This window comes from Podarcis vaucheri (genome assembly GCF_965113315.1).
Source record: "Podarcis vaucheri genome assembly, chromosome: 9".
NCBI lineage: Eukaryota > Metazoa > Chordata > Lepidosauria > Squamata > Lacertidae > Podarcis > Podarcis vaucheri.
This window is the reverse complement of record NC_138767.1, coordinates 27,375,500-27,400,290: the sequence shown is the minus strand read 5'-3', so window position 1 is coordinate 27,400,290 and position 24,791 is coordinate 27,375,500. Positions and strand designations below refer to the sequence as shown.

The 24,791-nt window shown below is 44.4% G+C and overlaps 1 protein-coding gene across 1 annotated transcript in view; it reads left to right on the top strand.

Annotated features, from left to right (window-relative positions):
- The first annotated feature begins 2,205 nt into the window (after positions 1–2,205).
- The window catches only part of ARSJ (arylsulfatase family member J), a 33,500-nt gene continuing 10,914 nt past the window's right edge, over positions 2,206–24,791 (top strand). The window contains exon 1 of the mRNA XM_082236971.1: positions 2,206–3,015. Within this exon, the coding sequence (XP_082093097.1) occupies positions 2,693–3,015 (323 nt within the window). The 5' untranslated portion in view covers positions 2,206–2,692. The remainder of the gene's footprint in view (positions 3,016–24,791) is intronic.

Genomic DNA, 24,791 nt, shown 5'->3' with positions numbered 1-24,791 from the left:
TGAATGGGGCCGGCCTGAGTTTGGGACCCCCAGTAGGACACAGTTTCCTTAAGGTCTTTGCCGAGATTATGGATAGAGTTGAACCCGTGTCAAGCTCCATGCGGCATGGGGCCCCCTCTATCTGTACCTCTACATAAATTTTCTCTACGTTGGGGTGGGGCAACTGGTATACCTGGCAGTCTGTGAGCTCCGTCGAGTTGCCTTGGTGCGTTGGGCCCCGGGACCTGGGGCTCTTGGGTTGGTCATCTGATGCCTGGTGTCGGGTGGGCCGAGCCCGACACACCCGGGCGATGTGTCCCGATTTTCTGCACTGCCTGCACTCTGCGTTGCGGAAACGGCAGGTCCTCCTCTCGTGACTCTCCCCGCAGCTTGCGCAGTTTCCTCCTTCTCGTCGAGGCAGCTGTGGTCTGTGCGCTGCTTGAGTGCGCTGCTGTACTCGGTGCACCTCCTCCCTGTCGGATCCTGAGTCGTCGGTGAGGTCTTCATGGTGGACCCTCGGTTGGGATGGCAGGCTCGGCCGTGCCTCTTGCGTCGACCTCTCGGCAGCTTCCGTTGCCAGGGCCTCCTCCAGAGCGACCTGGAACGTTAGGTCCTTCTTAGCGTAGAGGCGTCGTTGCAGCTTCTCATCCTTCAGGCCACCGACGAGGCGGTCACGAAGCATGTTCTCCAGCTCTGAGAAGTTGCAGAACCGGGCGGCTTGGCGGAGAGAGGTCACAAACCCAGTTATGGTTTCCCCAGGGGCTTGTCGCTTTGCGTAGAAGGCATTTCGACGAGCCACCACTGAGGGCTGCGGCGAAAAGTGCCCCTTCAGCTGTTCCATTATTGTTTTGTATGGAACAGTAGCGACGTCTTCAGGCGCAAGGAGAGCCCGGGCGATTTCAAACGTCTCCTCTCCGCAGACGCTGAAGAATATCGCCCTCTTCTTGGCGTCTTCTTCGTCGGTGACCCCTTTGGCTTCTAGGAGGAAGGTGAAACGGGAGGCGTACGCTTCCCAGTCTCCAGATGCTGGGTTGAATGGCGAGAAGCTGCTGTTGGCTGCCATTCTGAGTTCCTTGTGTCCCGGAGCTGAAGCCTGGATACACGGTGCGAGGCAGCGGTGCGGCAGGTGGCGGTGCTGCGGTGCTGTGTGTGGCAGTCAGCTCAGCGGGATCCCACCTTCGTCGCCAGTGAAATATACTCGGAGTCGCAAAGTGATTTCATGCTCTTTATTCAGCTCATAGTGGTGAGGAGGAATGAATGAAAGTCCCCTCACAGTATCTGCTTTATATACACTATTTACACAATGGGCTGCACATGATTGGCTAATTCCGGAATTCTACTGTAAGCCAATCAGGTTGTGGATTCACTTCTATCTGGAGCAGGATTGGGTGGTTCCTGCCAACCAATCATACTGCTGCATTGTTCTTGGACCAATCAGACTGCTGCATTCTGAATCCTATTGTTCTAGGACTAATCAGACTGCTGCAATTTGGATCCTATTGTTCTAGGACCAATCAGACTGCTGCAGTTTGAATCCTATTCAACTCAGTACATAACATATGGCTTCCTTTTATTTTGCAGTTTTATATGCTCTCCTACACACAGTCTCCTGCTGTCTTGTGGTTCCATCCCCACTGGTTTAAATGATTGTTTTGCAGCTATTCTTCCAGCGTGCATATGGTATTCCGACATATATCTATTTTCCCCTTCAGGGTGGCCATATGCAAAAAACAAAACAAAACAGGATTCTTTAAACTTTCAGGGCTGAATAAGGATTTTTCCGACTTCTGGAAGGACTCTGTGGAAGCCACACCTGTTATTACAGGATCACGACAGATTCCAGAACTTTATTTCTGGTTTCGGTACTGAATTTATTTCAGGGCTGCTCAGAAGTGTCCACGTGTGACCTGAAAGTCCTCAGATCCGTCTTGGAAGGAAATACAGCGACAAGAGGGCGGGGTGGGTGCATTCTGTACTTTCTCAGAGGCACCCTTTATTACTTGGGACGCTCCAAGGCTGAAGCCCGGGGCTAAACTCTCCCTTCTCCTAAGCAAGACAGCTGTGGGAACCCGGGAGAGCCCATTCAGCTCGCCCTCCCCTCGGGGATGGCCCAGCGCCTTCCTCGCCGGTCAATTCCAGCGGGAGGCGCGCGCGCGTGCGCCTGGGCTGAGGCGGGCCGGCGTTTTGTTTGGCTTTGCTCGCCCGGGATGGGTGGGGGCGAGGGAGGCGGCAGGAGGGAAAGGGAGCGGAGCGAGAGTTGCTCGCCGGCGCTCCTGCAGCGAGGGAAGGACGGCGTCCTGTGGGCTCGCCCCTTCGCGCCCACCAGGAAAGCGGGCGCCTTTTTCGGGGAGACGCTGCAGATGGAGCGCCCCGCGCCTCCCTCCCGGCAGCAGCGTTGGCGCCGCCTGTGCCCGCTAGCCTAGACGGGGGCCGTGCCTCTTCTAGGGTTAGGATGGAGTAGCGGGCAGCGGTCGGCGTCGCTGGCTGGAGGCTGCCTGGCCACCTGGGGATGCTTGGAGACGCCTAAGGCTGCCCCGACGGCCGCTCTCAGAGGGCGCTGCGCTCGACCTCGTCTGTCAGCATGGGCTCGCCCTGCCGCCGCTGCTGCCGCGGAGGGACCCCTTGACGGCTTGCCTCTTCGTGGCCCTTTGCCTCCCCCCGGGAGAGGCGGGGAGGGGGCGTGCAGCTCTTGGCCCGGCTCTGCCGAGGGAAAATGCTAGCCGGGGGGTTGCTGGCCGGTTTCTCCGTGCTCAGCCTGCTCACCTACGGCTATCTGGCTTGGGACGCGGCTGGCGACCCCGAGAGCGCGGGCGCGACGGCCAAGTTGGAAGAAGGACCCGAAGCGGAGCCCGCCCCTACTCCGCCACACCTCATCTTCATCCTGGCGGACGACCAGGGGTTCAGGGACGTGGGCTACCATGGCTCGGAGATCAGGACGCCCACCTTGGATAAGTTGGCGGCGGAAGGGGTGAAGCTGGAGAACTACTACGTCCAGCCCATGTGCACCCCGTCCAGGAGTCAATTCATCACGGGAAGGTAAGACGTTGGCGCTAGGGTTTTTTTTAAAGGGTGGGTGTCAATTTCAATAACCCTTGAAAACTGAAATTGGCGAGTGTCTGCGCCTCGCAAGATGCCTCTTCTAAAATCTCTCTTGCACAAGTATGGCAAATACAAACGGAGTTATTGTGGCACAAGCTTTTGTGGACTAGGGTGTCTGCATGTGCTCTTGCAGACTTAGCACAGGTACCCTCCTCCTGGAACATCTGACATTTAACTTCGCTTGGAAGTTTTGTCCTTAGCTGAGGTTTAGGAGAGAAGTGGGTTAATGAGTGAACTAAAATCAGAACTTGTGCTTTGTTAACTAAGCATTTGGCAACTGAGAGCTACCCACTTCATAATATTATGATAACAGCTGATTTGCATGGATATACAATGCATAAAAGCCTCTTGTCACTCCATTCATGTGGAAGCTACCAGCAACTAGTGAGCATCATTTGAGTTCTGTTTTTATTAACACAGCTTGGGGGGGAGAGGTAGAATCAGGAGCCTTGAGCCAGCAGAAGAGCCTCATCTGGAGAGTCAAACAAAAGTTCCAAGGGAATGAATGAAAGCTCAAGTTGTCCCAGTTTGTTGTCATATGCAAGTCCCCATTCTTATTGCAAGAGACAATCACTCAGACAGTCATTGGCCAATGCGCAAGATGTCCACTGAAACCTCAGTCCAATGAGAAAGCCAATTTGAGTTTAAAGCCATAGTAAGCACTTTGGCAAGAACATCTTAAAGAACTTAACCAGTGCATTGTTACACAGCTCAATATTGTCTGCATCTTCAGCTGTTAATGTTGTCATAGCATGATGTGTCCGAGTGCAAATTTAAAAGGGCTGTTTCTACCGTTTCATACCATATTAATCCAGTTCACAAGCTTGTATTTTAAAAGGCCATATCCTAGGATCAAAAATATGCTAATCGAATCACTTGTTGACATATTGTATTCCCATAGTATAATTCCTTCTTGTAGAAAGTTAGAAATGTGTTTTCGGTATCACCAAAGCAGCTGAAAACAAACTTGTTATTTATAACACTTTAGATGTGCAGTCCATTTCACAACCTTTATCATTCATTCTGATAACTGTGTACAAAAGTTTCGCTGTTACTGTAGTTTTATCATTGCCCACTCATCTTGGTTTTAAGCTTAGGGCTTTAAGATCATGCCTGATATAGTGTCTTCTGAACAACGACGCTGGCCGTCAGCTTCTGCTGGTCATAATTATGTGCAGTGTTGGGATAACTCGCAACAGATAATGTAACATACTTGATCATGAGAACAGCATGGAGTTCATTTTTGGCCCTAAACTTTTCCCCCTAAGTGCAGAGGTCAGAAACCTGAAGTTATGACGATAGCACGTATTCACATCTAAGATGCAAGTCCCCCCCCCCCCTTGTCTGTTACTTTTATTGTGGCTACCATCATTCTACGTATATTACAAAAATTATAAGACACGGGTGTACTCACAAATATACAGTCTAATAAAACATGACATATGAAGGAACCTTTTCCTGTTGTGGACCATTTCCAAGTAAATTGTTCTCTTATCCATAAATGAAACCTCCCACCTGGTGGCTGTTTATGTAATTACGTATATTTTCTGGGCTGAATCCACACATTTGTGCACTGGGTGTGCAGGCATGTCTGAAGCAGGGTGGGTACCAAAATATTATTCCACTGCAAACGGAAATGATATCTTTGTGTGCCTGTATGTGTGGTGGCGTATGAAGAATCACAAAAGTTAGCATGGAGCATGAATGCGGGCAGTGGGGAAGCACTCTCCTTTCACTCATGTTAGTATCAGCAAGGTTGTTTTAATAAAATGGAAACTGTTTTACTTCTGTTGGAACAGCTGGAAACAAAGTGAGAGCCAGAGTTATGGAGCCACCAGTAAATGCTCTGCAGAAAAGACCTACAGTTCACAGTCTGTTAGGCAGTCTGTTCAGGCTGCGTGACAGTCATTTGTTCATCTGGCTATGGAGTGTTTCTGTCCAGGTGATGACCTGTCCCTGTTAAGTATGGAACAACTGGAAGATGACAGAGAACAGAACAAACCAAATCCAAAGGAGCTTGGATTACCAATCTGGATTGCTAACTATAAAACACATACTGTTTAAATTAGACAAGGAGCGAACTAAAACAAATAGATTGGGAGGAGGCTGAGTGCAGTTTTTTAAAGTGGAATGTTGTGAAAAATTATTCTGAAAATCCAGTTGCTGTATTTTTTGAAGTGGTTTTAGGAAAACTAAGATTTTTTCATGCACTTCCTTCTGATATTCTTTACAGTCTGCCAGACTGGCATGATGCAAACTTATTTTCTTTGCCATTTTATTTTCAGAGCAAGGGATAGTCTACAACAAAAGTAACAAAAGTAAGAAATAGAGTAAGGGTGTGACTGCAGAAGGGTTTGACCAGAGTGGAATTAAGAGTACATAATAAAGTTATTTCTCCTTTGTATGAATGCCAGAGATGGATTGTTGGAATTCTCCATTTCCTACTTCCGTAATATAAATAAATTCATATTAAAATAGTGTGGTTTTTGCATTATGTGACTATCTGGTCTACAGTAAGTTAAATTCACACATAAAATATTCAGCAAAAACTTGGTAAACTTGTGATACAATTGATCTCAAGTTTAGAGGCCCTTAATAACAGTTCCAGTTTTTGAGCTTTGGCCAACATGTCCTTGCTGTTTAAAGATGGCTCATGGATAGTAAACCCAGGATGGTTGTCTCAGTTACCAAGATTATTATGGAAGATGGGGAACAAGGGAACAAGCATGTGATCTTAAAGGCGGTAAGTATTTTAGAAATTAGAATTGGCGCCTTTAGACTTTGAAGGAATCCAATATTTTTGTAATGTGCTAAGATCCATCTGAACCTCACCAACAGTTAGCTAAGGCCCTGAGGGATAGTTCAGTTGGTAGAGCATGAGACTCCTAATCTAAGAGTTGTGGGTTCAAGCCCCACATTGGGTGAAAGATTCCTGCACCGCAGGGGGTTGGACTATATGGTCCCTGTGTTCCAGATCTACAGTTCTGTGCAATCATACACCAAACATATTAGTCATCTTGAGGCTACATGTATGGCAGAGTTAAAGTGCAAACCCTGAAAAAGTAGAGTTGCAGCCTTTTCATCAGATGGTGTTGGTGTACTGTAAACCATTCCTAGGCCTATTTGCAACTTGAAATTCCTGGAACAGCTCTTGGACTCAGGAGCACCATTAAGCTGCAGAACTTTGTCACGGCAGAACTTTGCCATCAGTGACAACTGATGATAATAATAATAATAATAATCAGAGATAAAGTATCCTCTTCCCCAAGTTGTAATGACTTCGGGGATATTCGGATTCAACTTGAATTCACTTGCTCACAACCATTTTCTGTTCAACACCAGAAGAATGAATGCTGTGTGAGACCTGGTTAATGAAAAGGGAAGATAAAATAGCTACTCCACTCCACGTGGTGAATTTCTTTCCTGAGCCGCTGAAGCACAACTGGGAACATTTATTTTTCTGAATATTCCAAAATTGCAACATGTCCCCCTTTATCTTTTCTACCCTTGGCCTCCAGACCAAACCTATCCTGCTTCTTTAGCTGTCTCTCAAATGATGTTATAGACTCTTTCCCATGGCATGTACGTAATTAAAGCAAATTAAAACAATGTAAAAAAAATGTTTCTGGAATAAAACAAAATGGTCTTGTGTGGCAAAGTTGTCAGAAGGCATTGTGTGCCATGGAAAACAAGCATTTATGAGAGCCATAAAAGATTTAATAAGAAAGCTAACTTCAGTATTTTATATGATCTGTCCCACATGTCTATGCACATGTTTGGAGAGTGATCGTATTTCATATTTTTATTTATTATTATTAATACTAAGTTTTGTATAGAACATAAAACTGAGTTCTCCTGATTAGTGGTTGGATGTATTTTCAGCTGAGTAAATGGGAACGTTCAGAGACCATAGAACTATGCTTCCTGGATTACATTATTATCATTAATAATGATGATGATAAATTTATTACCTTTCCCTCAACAGCAGGTCCCAGGGTGAATTTAAAATTCAGATTTAAAGACAGTTAAAACAAATTGCAGTCGCAAGTATAGAAATAAGAATACTGAAAATGTTATTATATTTAGAAGAAAAGCATTAATAAAACTAGCCCAGATATATCACTAGATTTCTTGTACGATGTAATGCAGGGGTCAGCAAACTTTTTCAGGAGGGGGCCTTGTGGCCTCAGACCTTGTGGGGGACCGGACCCACCATCTCCGTAAGGAACCCCCTCTCCCGAAAGGACCGCCTGCCGCCACTCATGCCGCAGCCACCAACGCCGCCTCCGCAGCGTCGTCGGCCGCAGCCTCGGCCAGATGTCCATGGGGCGCAGAGCCCATGCTGCTGGCCTGGGCGGTGGAGGCAGCCTCCCCACAACCACCGCTTCCTCCCGCACAGCTCTTGGCCATACGCGGCCACCTCAGCAGGAAGGAAGGGGTGTTGCCCAGAGACGTCGGATTGGCTCCAGGAATTTCCTGCAGCCAATCCGAAGCTGTGCCAGCATCGCCGCCTGCCCATAGTCATCCACAGCTATGGATTGGCTGTTGGAACATGCTTGTAAAGTTTATAATAATCCTATTGCTAGTGACCCAAGACACTCATTTCAGAGTGAATAATGACTGTTGGTGATCTATTCCATTTGATTTGTGAGCTCTATGTTTTAAGAAGATTCCGAACAGCACGGGTTTAGTAGGATGTCCTAAACCTGTGCCTTGTTCAAAAGCCCCTCACAATGCCAACATTCCATCAGGGGATAGAAAGGCATTATTGGGCTGAAATTAGGAGCATGCTTTTACCCAGCCAATAATAATAATAATAATAATAATAATAATAATAATAATAATAATAATTTATTATTTATACCCCGCCCATCTGACTGGGTCATCTTAAATATGGCGTATCTTAAATATCCCTCTTGTTATGCATCTTGGCAGTTGCCTACACTGTAATCTGATATGTGGGCCTTCCACCTCCAGCCCTAGTATGTGGAATATATTCCAGTTCCATACTTTGCTTCGAGCTGCACTTGAGTAATGCATTTTGTTATAATTGTTAAAAATTATAGCTGAACACTTCCTTGACATTCCCAAGGAGCTGACTGTTGATTTATTTGGAGGATGATTTTCTTTATTCGGGATGATTTAAATGAACCACATATCTTTATTTGGCTGCACTGTACTTCTGTATTTCCACGTTGACACAATTTGAACTGTATCTGTTCACAGCAAGTGGCTCAGAACTCTCTTCATTTCTTTCAATGACAAATGTAGCATACATGTAAATAGGGGAGACCTTGTAGTTATAATACAGTTGGACAGCTTTTGATGAAGTCCCATGGCAAAGATACCAGAGAAAAATGGAGTAAGAGGACACATTCTCTGATAGGGAATATTTTTTGTTTGTTTGTTTTTTAAAGGAAGCAGAATATAGGGGAAAATGAACAGGTCTCATAATGGAGATCTGTGCTGGAACTGGTGGTAGAATTTACTGTGTTCATAAATACTTTGAGGTCAAGGTCAGCAATGATGTAGACAAATGGGCAGGTGCCACCTAAGTATTCAGAATGGTGAAATCCAAAGCATAGTGTGAAAAGCTGCAGTACAGTGAGTCAAAACTCTTGGCGAGTGCAGCAAAATGGCAGACGAGGTCCATTGTTAGAAAATGCAAAATGACATACAGTGGGACAAAATCAACAAACAGTACCGCCTATAAGCTTATGGGATTCAAATAGTGCCCACGAGGGATATTAGGATCATGATTGGTGGCTTACTACAAACATTTATGGCAGTAACTAGAACATAGGATGGTGGTAATAGGGGGCAAATCACACTCTTCTCTTGCCCCAGCCTGGTGGGATTTTACAGCATGGCAGGGCAACTGCTACAGCCATAGCTCTGCTACAGTGGCAGCTGGGGCCACAGGCAGTGACCAGTAGTTGGCCAACAGGGTCCAGTAGGGCTGGCAGAGGAACACCACTGCCCCATCTAGCGCCCCCCCCAATCCCTATGCAAAGGACTGCTCTGCTAGTGTTTTGCAACAGTAAAAGAGGGAAAGAGGCAGATTTAAACATTTTAAAGTAAGAAAGGAAAGTTCACATCCTGTTTAAAAGGACAATTTTGAATTAAGCAAAACAAGAAAAGTAAGTGCTTTGAATAATTAATTTAATAATGTATCCTATACTTGTGGAGGTTTTGTATCGTATTTGCTGCTAAAAATAAAGTTGTGAATATTGTGTAGGAATACATTAGCCCAAACTCCTTAACAATTATGAAGTAAGTAGGTGTTAGACAAATATGTCATTTTTATGCTGCATAATATTACAATTTAAGGAGATGATAAATATTCCAGATTATATTACTTGGCAGTGTTGCCTTTCTTCTTCCGGATGAAATTTCATTTTATGTCATTTGGCAGAACTCATTTGGTCCCACCAGGACTCCATAAAAGTGCATCAAGAGCCTGGGTGCTTATTTATTCCAAGTCTGCACCCATATGACACTGTTCTAAAACAGCAAATGAATATATTTCCCATTTATTAGCAGAGCTTTTGGCGGTTTGTGATAGTACTCCTTCTGCATCAAATCAGAGGTCCGTCTAGCTCAGTTATCCTGTCCTAAATCATAGTCTGATTCAGCTTTTCAAGGACGCCTATAATAACACTTAACACCGCTAGAATTTCCCCCCCCCCCCCGCAGATTCTTCCATTTGTCTCTGGCAAAGTTTGTAGACTCAATGATACACAAAATATTTAGGAATCTGAAGAATTCTATGCTAGTGTTCTGACTTGCATGCATTTCTCATAAGCAGGAGTGGAATCCCGTGAGGTCTAGTGGTCAGCACCTTAGCAGCTTTCTTCATTGCCCCTATAACAACACAGAAAATTCTCCTGGATAACATCAGAAATATCCGCTCATCTGGAGACTCGGGGGCAGTGGCATCTGCTGCATGGTGTGGCCCTGGCTACTCCATGCGGGGGGACCCCCATCTTCCCACGTGGCTGGAGAAGAGGAGGGTCATTTGGCACCACCCTCCTCCGGTTGCTCTGGATCACTGGAGTGGGCGGGCACTGGCCTGCAAACCAATTAGGCATAGGGCCGTAGGGCTGGACTGGACCCATTCCTACTGTACAATGGTGCCTCGCAAGACGAAAAGAATCCGTTCTGTGATTCTCTTCGTCTAGCGGTTTTTTCATCTTGCGAAGCAAGCCCATTGACGGATTAGCGCTATTAGCGGCTTTTAGCGGCTTATCTGCTGATCGGATCAGCTGATAAGCGGCTTAGCGGCTTAGAAAAAGGGGGGGAGGGAAAAAAACCAGCAGGAACTCGCAAGACATTGTCGTCTTGCGAAGCAAGCCCATAGGAAATTCGTTTTGCGAAGCACCTCCAAAACGAAAAAACTCTTTCGTCTAGCAAGTTTTCCGTCTTGCGAGGCAATCGTCTTGTGGGGCACCACTGTACTGTATTTAGATGGCTTACCCCTGATTTTTGCTGCTGCTGTTCCACTTGTATTCTTAACTGGCAGGCTTTGGGTTTGAAGTCTGGTTTCCCACACACCCCACTCAACCTTTTCAGTGCCAGGCTGTACAAAAGTAATTCTGTGAAAAGTTACCAAGTTAAAAACAATATTTTCTTACTCCACTAATCTGCTTCCAGTGTTGAATGAGTCATCTCTACTCATCATAGTAACAAAGTAAAGCCCAAAACAAACTAGCTGACTTCTTCCATGGGAACAACGTAGCAAAGCAAGAAAAATGATTTGTTTTTCTATATCTGATGGAAACCACTGAATGTAAAGAAGGGGTCAGTCAAATCAGTATTTTATGGTGCTGAAGGTTATAAACTAAAATTGAGCTGAAGGACAATTCACACATTTCCCAAACCCCCTCTAAGACTATGCAGATATAAGAGTCCACTGGAATTTCCAACAACCTTAAAAATCATTTAAAAAGTGAAGCAGCTACACCACAAGACAGAATCATTCAGACATGACACATAACTAGTACTGTAAGGGTGGAAATGCACATTCCCATCACTATGGCAGTACTGATGGAAGTCCACATGTCTTCATTCAAACTCTGGCAGCACAGATGAGGGTTCCATTGGATCCTTTGCATCTGGATGCATGGCTGATTCACAACCAGACATGAATCTGCATCCAATCTGCACAGCTCCCAGTCCACCAAAGGAATCTGCTGATGGAAGTTTGATTGAGTGCAACAGCTGATACACTTCATGCATTACATACTTTTTCCAGGTTAGCAGAAGCACAAAGACCGCGTAGATCAGGAAAATAAAGAACCAAATTAGCTATATGTTTCGGATAGGATTGGTTTTATCTGAACATAAAAGCAAAAGGAAGAGTTGATTTGTAAGCAGGTATCAGAAGACAAAGGCCTCATCTGCACTATACATTTAAAGCAGTATCATAGAATCATAGAATTTAGGAGTTGGAAGGGACCCCAAATGTCATCCAGTCCAACCCCCTGCAATGCAGGAATCTCAACTAAAGCATCCATGACAGATGACCACTCAACCTATGCTGAAAACCTTCAAGGAAAGAGAGTTCACCACACTCTGAGTGAGTCTGTTCCACTGCTGAACAGCTCTTACCACCAGGAAGTTCTTCCTGATTTTTAGTCGGAATCTCCTTTCATGTAACTTTAATCCATTGGTTTGAATTCTACTCCCCGGAGCAGGAGGGAACAACCTGCTACATGTGACAGTCCTTTAGCTATTTGAAGATGGCTATCATCTCTCTTCTCAGTATCCTCTTTTCCAGGCTAAACATAACCAGCTCCCTCAGCTGTTCCTCATAAGGCTTGATTCCAGACCCTTGATTATCTTGGTTGCCTTCCTCTGCACATTCTCCAGCTTGTCAATATCCTGCTTAAATTGTGGTGCCCAGAACTGGACATAGTATTCCAGGTGTGGTCTGAGCAAGGTAGAATAGAGTGGTGCTGTTTTTGATGCTACACCACACTGTTGATATTCTTGCAACACCTAACACAGCCCAACACAGCTATATTTATATTCAGGAGTGGCCTGAGATGTTTCGGCAGCTGACACGAAATGCCCTGTTGTTGCCCCTGTGATAGGAGTGCAAACTCCATAGGGAGTCTTACCTGACGGGAAGTGGATGGAAGATCCTTTCTGGATCCTCACACTTGCCAGTGGGGCTTTGCATTAGCTACTCCCTTCAGCAGAATCCAATGCAAAGTCCCAACACACCATGGGGTGGGAGGAGCAGGGGACAGAGCAAAGCTGGGTGACAGAATACCTCCCCTCTCGTTGACTCGGCAGGAGGGGAGGCATTCCCCAGAGCTTTGCCACCAGTCCCTCTCTGCCCCTAGAGGTTGGAGAGACTGGCAGCAGAGCTGGGCGGTAGAACGGGCACTCTACCCCTGGGAGGATGCCGCGTGAGGCAGCCACGTCACCCAGCCTCATGGGTGGGCCGGCTCTGTATATGGGAATGGGACAAATTGTTCAGAACATGCTGACTTCGTACAATGAATCTCTTCTATAAGTTTCCATTGTTTCTTTCCTCTAAGTTCAGTTAAAAAGGTGGCAGGAAGAAAGGGGCACCTTCTGCTATCTTTAATAAACCTTGAAATATGCAATTACCCCAAAACACCTGGAAAATGTTCAGCGGTATCTAATCAAATAAATATTGAGAGTGGGGATATAAAAATTAATCTGTCTTATGGGGCTGCACTGCCAGATGAGGTTACCCAGTTGGGTTCACCTTTTCTTCAAATCAATCCATGCTTGGCTGATTTACTACAAGTCCTGGAATTCACTTCTTTGGTTACTGCAAGCTTGTCTCCGCCGTAAAAGTGTAATCCAGTACCCGTTGCTCTGCAACTTGATATGAGATGAGAATGAGGTGTTTCTAGGGAAGCAGATGTTTGATTCACATGTATAGAATCCTAGATCCAAATCTTTCTAAACAATGGGTAGATTTGTTGAACTTGGCTTGTTCGACATGGCCAGGGTTCCATTAAGCAGGGTGGAACATGTCAATTTGACGGCAAGGTAGCCATTTGAGCATACCATGGAACTCCTTTGTGTAACAATCCCTGCACTTGTGTGTTTGCTGCTGTTAAAAAAAAAAAAACCTATACCCTGCAGTACGGAAGAGAAAAAAGTGTGTGTGTTAGGATATGAGCCAACAATACTGAGCCTTTAGGATAAAGTCTTTCTGGAATGTATTACTTTATTTCCATTAGTATTTCACACTTTCCCAAAGGCCCAAGGCAAGCCATAAGATGTGTTAAACACAATTACAGCATACTAATAGAAAACATAAAAACCAATGACTTATAATAACCTGATCCTTGCTTAGCCTGTATAAGTGGTGGCGCTGCAGGAAATGGGGGAGGGAAAATATAGGACAAAATAGGTTGTGGGGGTAAGTTCTGTTTTACATGTATTAATAAAGCTCTTGGAGGGAATACAGTAAACTCATCTGCTTGTTCAGCACCTGCACTTTGAATGCTGTCCAGCTTTTGGTGGATTGTGCGAGTAATTAGGAGGTATTCATTCTCCACGGTTCTTCTGCTACTGTCTTAAGGTACAGGTGAAACACTGTGCACTAACAGAAGAACAGCCATGCTAGATCTGACCCAAAGGCCTATCTCATCCCACAGTGGCTAACCGGATGCCTGTGGGAAGCCCTCAATAGGATAGGAGTGCATTAGACCTTTCATTCAGCTGTTCCTCTGCAGCTGGTATTCAGAGACATACTCCCTCTGATCCATTAATTTGTCTAATCAGCTTTGGAATCTACCAGGGTTTGTGGACATTACTACTCCATCTTGTAGTGAATTGCGTTACAGTGGTGCCTCGCAAGACGAAATTAATTCGTTCCGCAAGTCTCTTCGTCTTGCGGTTTTTTCGTCTTGCGATGCACGGTTTCCCATAGGAATGCATTGAAAATCAATTAATGCGTTCCTAGGGAAACCGCCTTCAGACCAGGTCCGGGGACAGTCTGTCCCCGGACCTCTTCTGAAGGCTGGGGGGAGGGGACAAGGGCTTTTCTTTCCACCCCCAGCATTTAAAAAAACCCCGGGACAGCGGAGGACTTCTCCGCTGTCCGGGCGATCTTAAAATGCTGGCGGGCGGCATTTTAAAATTGCCCCGGACAGCGGAGGACTTCTCCGCTGTCCGGGGCGATTTAAAAGCCCCTGGGAAGGCAGGCAGGGGGGACAAAGACTTTTGCCCCCCGCCAGCCTTCAGAAGAGGTCCTGGACCTCTTCTGAAGGCGGGCGGGGGGCCAAAGTCTTTGCTCCCCCCCGCCTGCCTTCAAAAGGTGTCCCCGCTGCGGCGGGAGGTGTCCCCTGCCCCCCCGCCCGGCTTCGGAGCACCGGGAGAAGCCATCTCCCCGCAGCCCCTTGCTGCAAAAGACGTAAAACTGTTTTTATAAACTGTTTTTATTACCAAATTAATCTTTTGGGCACTTTCAACTTATAAAATCCAACTTTTAAGTCTCCTCACATTACTGGAAAGCCACAGAGGCAGACATTTTGTTGCCCGGGACAAGGTACATGGTACCCTTTACCAGCCACATTTTTGGGGCGTCTGAGGCTGAAAACCCCACAAGTACTTCTTTCCCCTCTCCTCCCTGGTAGTAAAAACACCACAACAATAAATTAAATAGCTAACCATTTTTTGCCCTTTCATGACACCCAAATTATCTGCTTGACGTGGCCTCCCACTCTACCTAATAGTAGGGCTGGCACTGCAAGGGGGGCAAATATGCTCACAGTTACACCAAGTGTGATCACAAATCACTTTCTGCCAAATAGTTACAGAGCGATCCTGTAGATTGCAGGAGGCATTCCGTTGTACAAGTAGGATTATGTGGTTTGTGGAATAAACTACATATTTCCTGCTTCAACAAACAGCCAATAATTGGAAGCATGATTTTACCCTGCAATAAGCAGTACTGGGTGCAAAATAGTCATATATTGGGTGATGTTGAAAATCACTTGTTTGGGGGATTTAAGCAACCCACTCTCTCCCAGCTTCAGCCCCTCCTTCCCAATATGCAATAAGGGGAATAATACTGCTGATTTACCTTTCACCATTGGTCTGATCCAGCAGGCTATTCTCCTGTTCTTAATGGTGGGGAACCTGTAGCCTTCCATATATTGTCAGACTCCAGCTCCCGTCAACCCTAGCCAGCCTGCCTGGCCAGTGGCTGGGGTTGATGGGAATTGAACTCCAGCAACATAAGAGGGACATATAGGTGCCTTGTCCCACCCTTACAGGGTTGTTGTAGGAATTGCAACTACATAATGCATTTGAAGTGCTTTTAATACACAGGAATGATATACAAATACCACTGCAAGATCAAGTACCCGGTAATAAAATTAATACTCATGCATTGCAGATGTACCAAATAATACTGTGGCCCAATATTTTCTAAGTTAGAAGAAAACAACAACATTGTGTATAGTTTATGGATTGCAAATTTAAAGATCACGTTACAGACTATTAAAATATTATGATAGATATAAAATGACATGCTTCAGAACTTAATGCAGCAAGTAGTTTATGGACTGTAGTGGAAGGAAATTTCATAAGAATCTCTGCAAATTTTGCTGGCCCTGCTAATCTAAATCTCCTGGGAAAGGGAAGGCAGTCTTGTTTGGAGCCGTAACTATATTTTTTAGGGGGGTCCACTGCATAAAAATACAAAATAAAAACACAAAATACATAATAAGAACAAGACAAACCAACAATGACCCCCTCCCTGAAAAACACACATTTAAAATGACATAGAATGTTAATCAGCCAAAGGCCTGGTTGAAGAAGAACATTTTTGCCTGGCGCCTAAAGGTGTATAATGATGAACCTCCCTGGGGAGAGCATTCCACAAATGGGGAGCCACTGCAGAAAAGACCTGTTCTTGTGTTGCTGCTCTCCGGACCTCTCATGCAGAAGTCGCATGAAAAATACCCATCCTAATAGATCCCCCCTTGCCAACAAAGGTCCGTATAGTAAAAGCTATGGTCTTCCCAGTAGTGATGTATGGAAGTGAGAGCTGGACCATAAAGAAGGCTGATCGCCGAAGAATTTATGCTTTTGAATTATGGTGCTGGAGGAGACTCTTGAGAGTCCCATGGACTGCAAGAAGATCAAACCTCTCCATTCTGAAGGAAATCAGCCCTGAGTGCTCACTGGAAGGACAGATCGTCAAACTGAGGCTCCAATACTTTGGCCACCTCATGAGAAGAGAAGACTCCCTGGGAAAGACCCTGATGTTGGGAAAAATGGAGGGCACAAGGAGAAGGGGACGACAGAGGACGAGGTGGTTGGATAGTGTTCTCAAAGCTGCCAGCATGAGTTTGACCAAACTGCGGGAGGCAGTGGAAGACAGAAGTGCCTGGCGTGCTCTGGTCCATGGGGTCACGAAGAGTCGGACACGACTAAATGACTAAACAACAACAACAAATAGATCTCCCACCTCTACAGAGGGGGGAAAGATGCTGAAAGCATAAATCTCAACAGGAAATGATCTGACTATGACAAGGGGTAGACTACAAACAGTGGAATTCCCAGCAAGAAATGGATGCTACACATGCTCTGCACAGCACCAGGGACCTCTGTCTACAATGGGCTCGGACTCCCTACCAGAGCCTGTCTAGAAGAAAAAATTGTTGGTCTTCAGAAAGGAAGAGTATGCAAAGACAGGCACTTCTCAAGCACTCTTGAGGCTTGCAAGTGCTTGTTGGAATGTGTGCAAAGCTTCAAGCCTTTTCAGGATGAAAGGGATGGCAGTGACCCATCCCCATTACAACCTGGCAGAGAGAACTCTTGGAAAACAAATAAGGTTTCCCCTCCTTATGCAGTCAGCATGAAAGCTCATAATAATCAAGTCTACTTAACATCTGAGCCAAGGTTAGTTTGACCTTCACTAGCTTTTGGAGCAATTGACTCCTGCCTCTCTGTAAAGATGCTTAGGTAATTTCAAAGAAGCTCAGTAAAAGGAATTATAGGGCACAGATATTACACCCATGTGGACAGCAAGATCTGGGATGTGCAAGGGCAAAAAAGGGCAGGGGTAGAACATTGTATTGCAAAACAGCCATTCTTTGTGGATGGTGCACAACAGTGTTTTAAACACCTTTTCTTCTGCAAAGTGTTTTGATTTAGTTAGGTGAATCACCCAAATTCTCTTGTGTTAGGTAAAGGTAAAGGGACCCCTGACTGTTAAGTCCAGTAGCGGACGACTCTAGGGTTGTGGCGCTCATCTCGCTTTATTGGCCGAGGGAGCCAGCGTACAGCTTCCGGATCATGTGGCCAGCAAGACAAAGCCGCTTCTGGCGAACCAGAGCAGCGCACAGAAACGCCGTTTACCTTCCCGCCAAAGCGGTACCTATTTATCTACTTGCACTTTGATGTGCTTTCGAACTGCTAGGTTGGCAGGAGCAGGGATCAGGCACAGGAGCTCACCCCGTCGCGGGGATTTGAACCGCCGACCTTCTGATTGGCAAGCCCTAAGTTTTCAGTGACCAGTCTTATGTGAAAGTGGTGCTTCTACATGGTGGTTTGTTGCAGAATTGATGTTGGCAATGCAACAGCAAGGATCACTCTGTGTCTTAATTAAAGGCTAATTCTGTTATCAATAAGTCAGCTAACAAAGAGGGAGTTGTTTAGCAACCAGGCAGAACGTTGTGATCTCTACTGAGGTAGCATGTTTTCTAATTGGCTGTGTAGTTCTGAGATATTTTTTCCTCTATATGTTTCATTGAATATCTCCTTACAAGGCCTGAACTAAAAAGACAAAGCCTCTTCGCTGCTTTCCCCTCAAATTATACACTGTTTTAATTCAGCATGCTCAGTAAAGTGTTATCAGGTCTTTTCTCTCTCTCTGGACTCCATTTGTGTTAATTAGGTGACTTTGCTAGCACTTGGTATTGCTTATGTATGCAATTTTTCCACAGGATCCACACAATGTTTTAATCAAAATGGCATCCCTTTCCCTCCTTCGCTGCCTGGATATAATACAGATTTACCATTTCTATGGGGTCTTTTTTCCTTACCAAATTTTCCATGGAAGCAATATATCCTAACTGAATGGAAAAATAATACGAGGCAGCATTTTGATTATGGTGGCATCATGTGGACAAGTTCGCAATAAACCCAAGGAGCCCCAGTCCCAAGTTGTACTGACTTGTTGATATTTCTACCATAGACTCATGGGCGGAGCCATGGAGAAGCAGCTCCCACCCAGAAATAACAAATGAAAGCAAGAAATAATCTATTACATTTTGGAAGAGGGCGCACTGTTTTATAAGAAATTTGTCATTAAATATAGGGCAGGAACACAGTTGTTTCCTCCCCCTTTTTTGCATTTTGCACAAAGTTATATAGATATTTTGTTTTACCTCTATAATCCGTAGCCTACCGTCATAACGCTATTCAGTGATGGCTTCAGGTGATGATTCCTTTTAGATCACACCAGGCCTTTAAACACTGTTTATAAAGCAACTGGAAGAGACTGCCATAATTGGAAAGAGTTTGACCTTGTGTTTCTGAGAAGTCATATAAGCACATTCCTCAGGAGCTATGTAGGAGGAAGCATTTTGTCTGGGAACAGCGAAAGAGTTTACGCAAACAAGATACTGCTCTTTGAAAAACTGAGTTCTTTTATGTGGCATCCCTTGCTCACCACGACAAATGAACCATTTTTAGAGATGCTCCTCATTTCAGCAAGCAACATGCTCTGTGATTCCTACCTATTCACATATGTTCTTTTGTTTCCAGAGGCATTTTCGTGTTGTAGATTTCCTTCACCATCTCATGAACACGTGTTAAAAGTCATGCATGCATTTTAAAATGTTCTTAGGGAACATTTTGTACTTTACACCAGTATCATCATGCCAAAAATACATATAAGCACAATTCATTTTGCAGCAATAAATCTCCATAATTTGTACTTGAAGTCTCGAAAAGATATGCTGTCAGGACAGCGGGGATGTCCTGATAAGAAAAGGCTTGTAAACAAATATGAACAAACATACACATAGGTAAAGGCAAAGGTACCCCTGCCCGTACGGGCCAGTCTTGACAGACTCTAGGGTTGTGCGCTCATCTCACTCTATAGGCTGGGAGCCAGCGCTGTCCGCAGACACTTCCGGGTCACGTGGCCAGCGTGACAAGCTGCATCTGGCGAGCCAGCGCAGCACATGGAACGCCGTTTACCTTCCCACTGGTAAGCGGTCCCTATTTATCTACTTGCACCCGGGGGTGCTTTCGAACTGCTAGGTTGGCAGGTGCTGGGACCGAACGACGGGAGCGCACCCTGCCGCGGGGATTCGAACTGCCGACCATGCAATCGGCAAGTCCTAGGCGCTGAGGTTTTGCCCACAGCGCCACCTGCGTCCCTTACACATACACACATATAAATCATTAAAATTGTGTGTGTGTTACACGTAAGTTCTGGTTTGATGTTACTTTTCAAATGCACTATGAAAGGGAATGTGTGACAGATATTCTCCCTCCCCCAATAGAAAGCAAAACAGTATTCATCTTTATCAGAGATCTTGAATTTGAGAATTCAGATAGACTCCTGGTCAAGTGAAATGTTCATTATCAACAGAGGTGAGTTGGGGAAGGCAGATGGGCAGAGGAGATACATAGAAGTCCAAGTCACATTACATATCCAGTTTAGAAAGTAACATCAGATCTGGCACTTTGTTTAGGGGAAGAGTTTTATAGGTGTATTTCTGTCATATTTTAAAAAGGCATTCAGGTTCCTCTAATTTAGCTGTTAGATTAGGAATGCAGATGGAACTTTCCTGCCTTGTGAAGATGCAAAGTCCTCTGCTATTGCCACATGAAATTTACCACATGAATGGAAGAATGGGATTTCAGGAGCTTAATTATACACCTTCTGCTAGCCAGACAAGATATGAAATGTAGAGATAAAGGTCTGGAAACCTTATGGAGGGCACCTATCAGGAAAGGCCTTTGAATCTATGTCTCCTTATCAAAAAGTACTTTATTTAGAATAGAGTACTTACATCTCACTTCATAGCCTTCAAAGGCTCCAAGTGGCTTACTAAATATTTGCACAGTACAAGTTATTGTATTACGATCATATTTTAATACAAATCCAGGTGCATTTTTCCTAGAAGAACAAACTAGAAGACAGCCTTTTCAATTTATGAACTTGATTACAATGGGGAGGGGATACCTGTGGATTAGGTTGGGCAAACTTGTTTCAGTCAGCAGAAAAGAAAGAAAACCACTTAAAACACCAGTAAAGGGACATATAGCATGCATGTTATATACTGTATGTAAGGAAGGGTCTGTTATGAAGTTGGCGGTAAAAACCACAAATCTATGATTACCCAGGCTAGGAATCAAAGGAAAGCACTCAAGAAGTTTAGCAACATTCTAAAATTGCTCATGTTTTTAAGTGACGTTTGTTCCTTTTTCCACTGTAAAGTTGTTCAGGCTGATACAGGCTCATCCAACTGAGCCCATAGTATCCTCTTCCAGCCATAATAAAGCCCCTAAACTGAAAATCTCTGGCTTTAGCTTGCTTTAGCTCAGCCGTTCCTATTTGCTTGTTGAATGACTGTTCTGGTTATTCAGCAAGCACCATGAGAAATGCGGACTCACGTTGTACCAGATCTTTATAGTCCACAGCGGTAGCGCTGCTGGCTGTCTCTAGATTGCTTGCCGTGTTCCATCTCTGACTTCTCCCTGGGGACCTGATTTAGCTGGCCTTCTTTCTTATGTTCTTCCCTGACCTGGAGGGCTAGAACTGTGTCCAGTAGACTGCCTGTAGTTCCAGTCTTGGCTTGTTTCAGCATATGTTCTTTGGTGCATCATTCTACAGAAACCATTGGATAGGCCTAGGGACTCTAGTTTGATTTGCTTTAGACTTTCTTCCTGGCTCTGGCTCCAGAGCTGTCTTGCCAGCATGGTCCTGACAGCCCTCAAGTGGCAGATCTCAACTGTAAGCCTTTGTCAGCAGACACAGTGCAATATCTGCATGGTAGATCCGTCATAATGCTGCTTTATCTTGACAATGCCAAGTATGGCATTTGCTGTTCTGTTCTTCAGTGTGAGCTATGGAGTTGGATTTCTTTTTTGCTGTTTCTTGGGGTTTTTTTTGTGTGGGATTACTCTTTGTTGACTCTAGAAGATATAATGAGTCTGTAATAACACAAGAGACACAACCCTGGAAGGAGAAAGCCTAGATTCATCCCGTGGATCAGAGAAGTATAATTCACAAAATATTTATGTACTGCTGTATAAATAAAGTGGGAAGTGGAAGCTTATGAGACTTAGCAGAAAACTGACATGTCAGCATCAAATGTTCCCATAACCAAATTCAGTATACATTTTTCAAGAACAAGGATGTCTGATTCTTTCCCCCTCCTTATACCCTTAAACTTATTTCGAAATACACTATATTTCTCAATATACTAATGACAACACATCCCTTTGGAACTTCTTCCTTGTCCCTACATAGCAACTGATGTAAATGAAACCAATGTGGTGCCTGACGTTCCCTGCATCTGATGCAGTCGATAAATGTTAACAAAGGAAAGGCAGCTATTGGCAGTCCGCCTTCTAGCATTCTAAAATATCTCTGGACCCCAACTAGGCAATTACTGAAATAATAAAATGTTCAAAGGTCATGAAAAGAAGAGAAGGCCTTTTATTTCACATCAGGTATACAGTGACCCCTAATCAGTGTGCTGTGTCATCACTTCTAAATTAATTTGATGAGAATTTACATTCCGCCTTGCATAAATCTGTTTGAATGCCTAAGAGGTATACTAAAAAAAATAAAAATTGTCAGGCAGAGCCAAATGTCAATGTGCTCTCTTAAAAGCCCCAGCAACAACAGAGAAGTTGGCTTTTTTAATAAAGGACACCTGGAAAAATCTAGGAAGGGAAGGTTAATTGATGGCCAAAGTTAATGTCAGTTGCATTCATTGCAACTAGGTTGTCTTGTATTCCTTTGATGTTTCTGGGATCTCCAATTGTTGCTTGCTGAAGGTGCTTGCTTTTTGCTCACCTTGTGACAAAGAGCTTTTCAGCCAGAAAGACTTACATTGAGTTTAGTTAAAAGCTGTCAAGTGATATATTGGTGAGGGTTTTGGGTTGCAGTTTATGTTCTCAGTGAGCCTGAGTTGGATAGCTGGAACTAAAATTTGTACAAATTGTGACTGACCCTAAGATTGGTTAATCTGCCTGGGTGTTTTCATCTTTTAAAGCAGCAGTTGCTCCCATTTTTCTGTCTATCTCTCCCAGCTACTAAAATATAAAACTTAGTTTCCAGAATGTTTGCAGCTCAAGGCAAGGAATCTGAAAGGACTTTCCGAATCACTTGTTCTGTCAGTCTAGCCCCTGAAAAATTTGGACTGCTAATGCTAGATATAAAGGCATAATGCAGTCTCTCCCGTGGTGTGGAATGCTTCTGGATAAAAGACTTCAAAATATCATTCCTCCACAGTTACACATGCAGACATGTGTGTTAAAGTGTGATTAGGCACATGTCCAGGCTTACTGTCGGGGAAGAGCTGTAGCTCATTGGAAAATCCACGTTCAGTCCCTTGCATCTCCTGGTAGGGCTGTGAAAGGCCTCTGAGAGCCATTGTTAGTCAATGTAGACAACACCAAGCAGTCAGTTCTGAGCCAGCTGGATAACTCATCTAACCCAGTACAAGGCAGCCTGTCAGGCATGCTTTGACTTTAATTTCATAACACACGTGAAAAGCATGAATGTTGGTTAAAACCCAGCATACACATTTGTCACACTGAGTATTAAAGACACACACCCTTCTATTCACATTGAAGCTGTTCGTTCTTGGAAGCAAAACTTAGTTTCTCTTAGAAGATTATGAGCTAATTTCTGGCATGAATTCAACCTTGGGCACCTGTTGTCGCAATAGCATCTTCTTTTATTAGGCTGCCAAGAGTATACTCAACATTTAATACTGAAAGTACCAAGGCTTTATGTGGACACCATAATCTGGTGCATAAACCTTTATTATTTTGTGACAATCGCATATATTTTTAGACCTTCGAAGGAAAGCTTACTTTGACTTCCTTATTTGCAGAACAACACAATATGGCAAGGGCAAGTCAGGATTAAAAAACACAGTGGGGCCCTGTTTCTGATCTACTCTTAGGCAGCAAAACTTTCTGTTCATTTAGATCAGAGCGGGGACAATCCATGGGCCTTACCAGCCCCCAGCCCCTGCTTTCCATGTGTCCTCTCAAGACCCCTCCCAATTTAGGAATTTAAAGATCTGCATTTTAAGAAATTAAAATGCACAATACTGCCTAAAAGCACAGCTAGGTCACATGCCCCCCACCCCACCCCCACCCCGCAAAAAATGGATCCAAGCTGGTTTAAGGGAAAATTCATCAGAATACAATAGTTCTCAATAAACAACAGGATAGATATTGCTATGTTCGCCACTACTCAAACCAGCAGTGGAGAACGTTCTGGATGAAACTAAATGAGAGTGTGTACACAGCCACAGAATATACACTACTATTGTGGCTTCTAAAATGTAATTATATTTTTTTTTGAAAAAAATTAATTAAGCTACACATTTCACCCCTGGGATATTTCATCAAAACATTCACATGCACGCTTGGTAATTACTTCTATCCTGTCTATAAATTATGAAGTCGTCGCTATTGGCTCATTCATTATTTCAGTCAGAATGCCTCCAGAGGCATTTGTGTATTAATTTGAATTTCTAACCAGCCCCGTTTGTAGGCTTAGAGTAAAAAAACAAAAACAAACCCTCCAACATCCAATAGCTAACAATATCAAATATGCTAAAAATGGAGATTAAAAATATACAACCTAAAATTTTCCCATGCCAATCCCCAGTAACGGAAAGCATGCTTAGTGGAGTCTTAAATAGTTTGTGGGAAATTCATATGTTCATACTTTAGCAAATCAGAGAGAGTGAATTCCCAAGACCAGAGATCGTCTGCTGAGCAAGCCCTTGTCAGACTTGTGTGATGGAGACCAAGGAGCTGCTTAAAGGGCTGCTTTCAGCAGTAGTGGTAAAGAAATGAATTATGGGTAAGGACTGTTAGAAGACTGGTAATACTCAGCGCCTTGGGTTAGGAACATGGGGAGCTGCCTGATGCCAAGTCAGACCATTGGTCTCTTTAGTCCACATTGACCGAGAGTGGATCATGAAGTTTTCTCTCCTTGCCCTACCTTGAGATGCTGAGGATTGAACCCAAGACCTTTTGCATTAAAAACATGCACTCTGTGACTGAGCCTCAGCCCGTCCCAAAGTATGAGATTATGTTTGAGAGGCACACAAAGCCTCTGATGCTTCTGGTAATTCCCTTGACACGATTAGGCAGTGTTCTTTATACCAGATGTAAACTTCAAGCAGCACAGAACTCATTGGAACAGACTCTCTTTAGTGGTGGATGGTTGCTAGATCTCAGATTAGTAGGGAGGGTTACTGCTGTCTTTCAAGACTAGGCAAAAGGCATACTTGGCCATTGCCAGTAATGGTTACATTATTAAAGCAGGAACAGTTTAAGTAAAACCACAATGATCATGCATATAAAGTATATCGTGTCTGTTTTGCCACTTAGCAGTCAGCCAAAAAGGTCCTCTGACATGTCCCAAAATGCTCCTTTCTTCATTGGGCAGTTGCTCCAGCCCTTTGACCATTTTGGTTGCCCCTTTTCTGACCCTT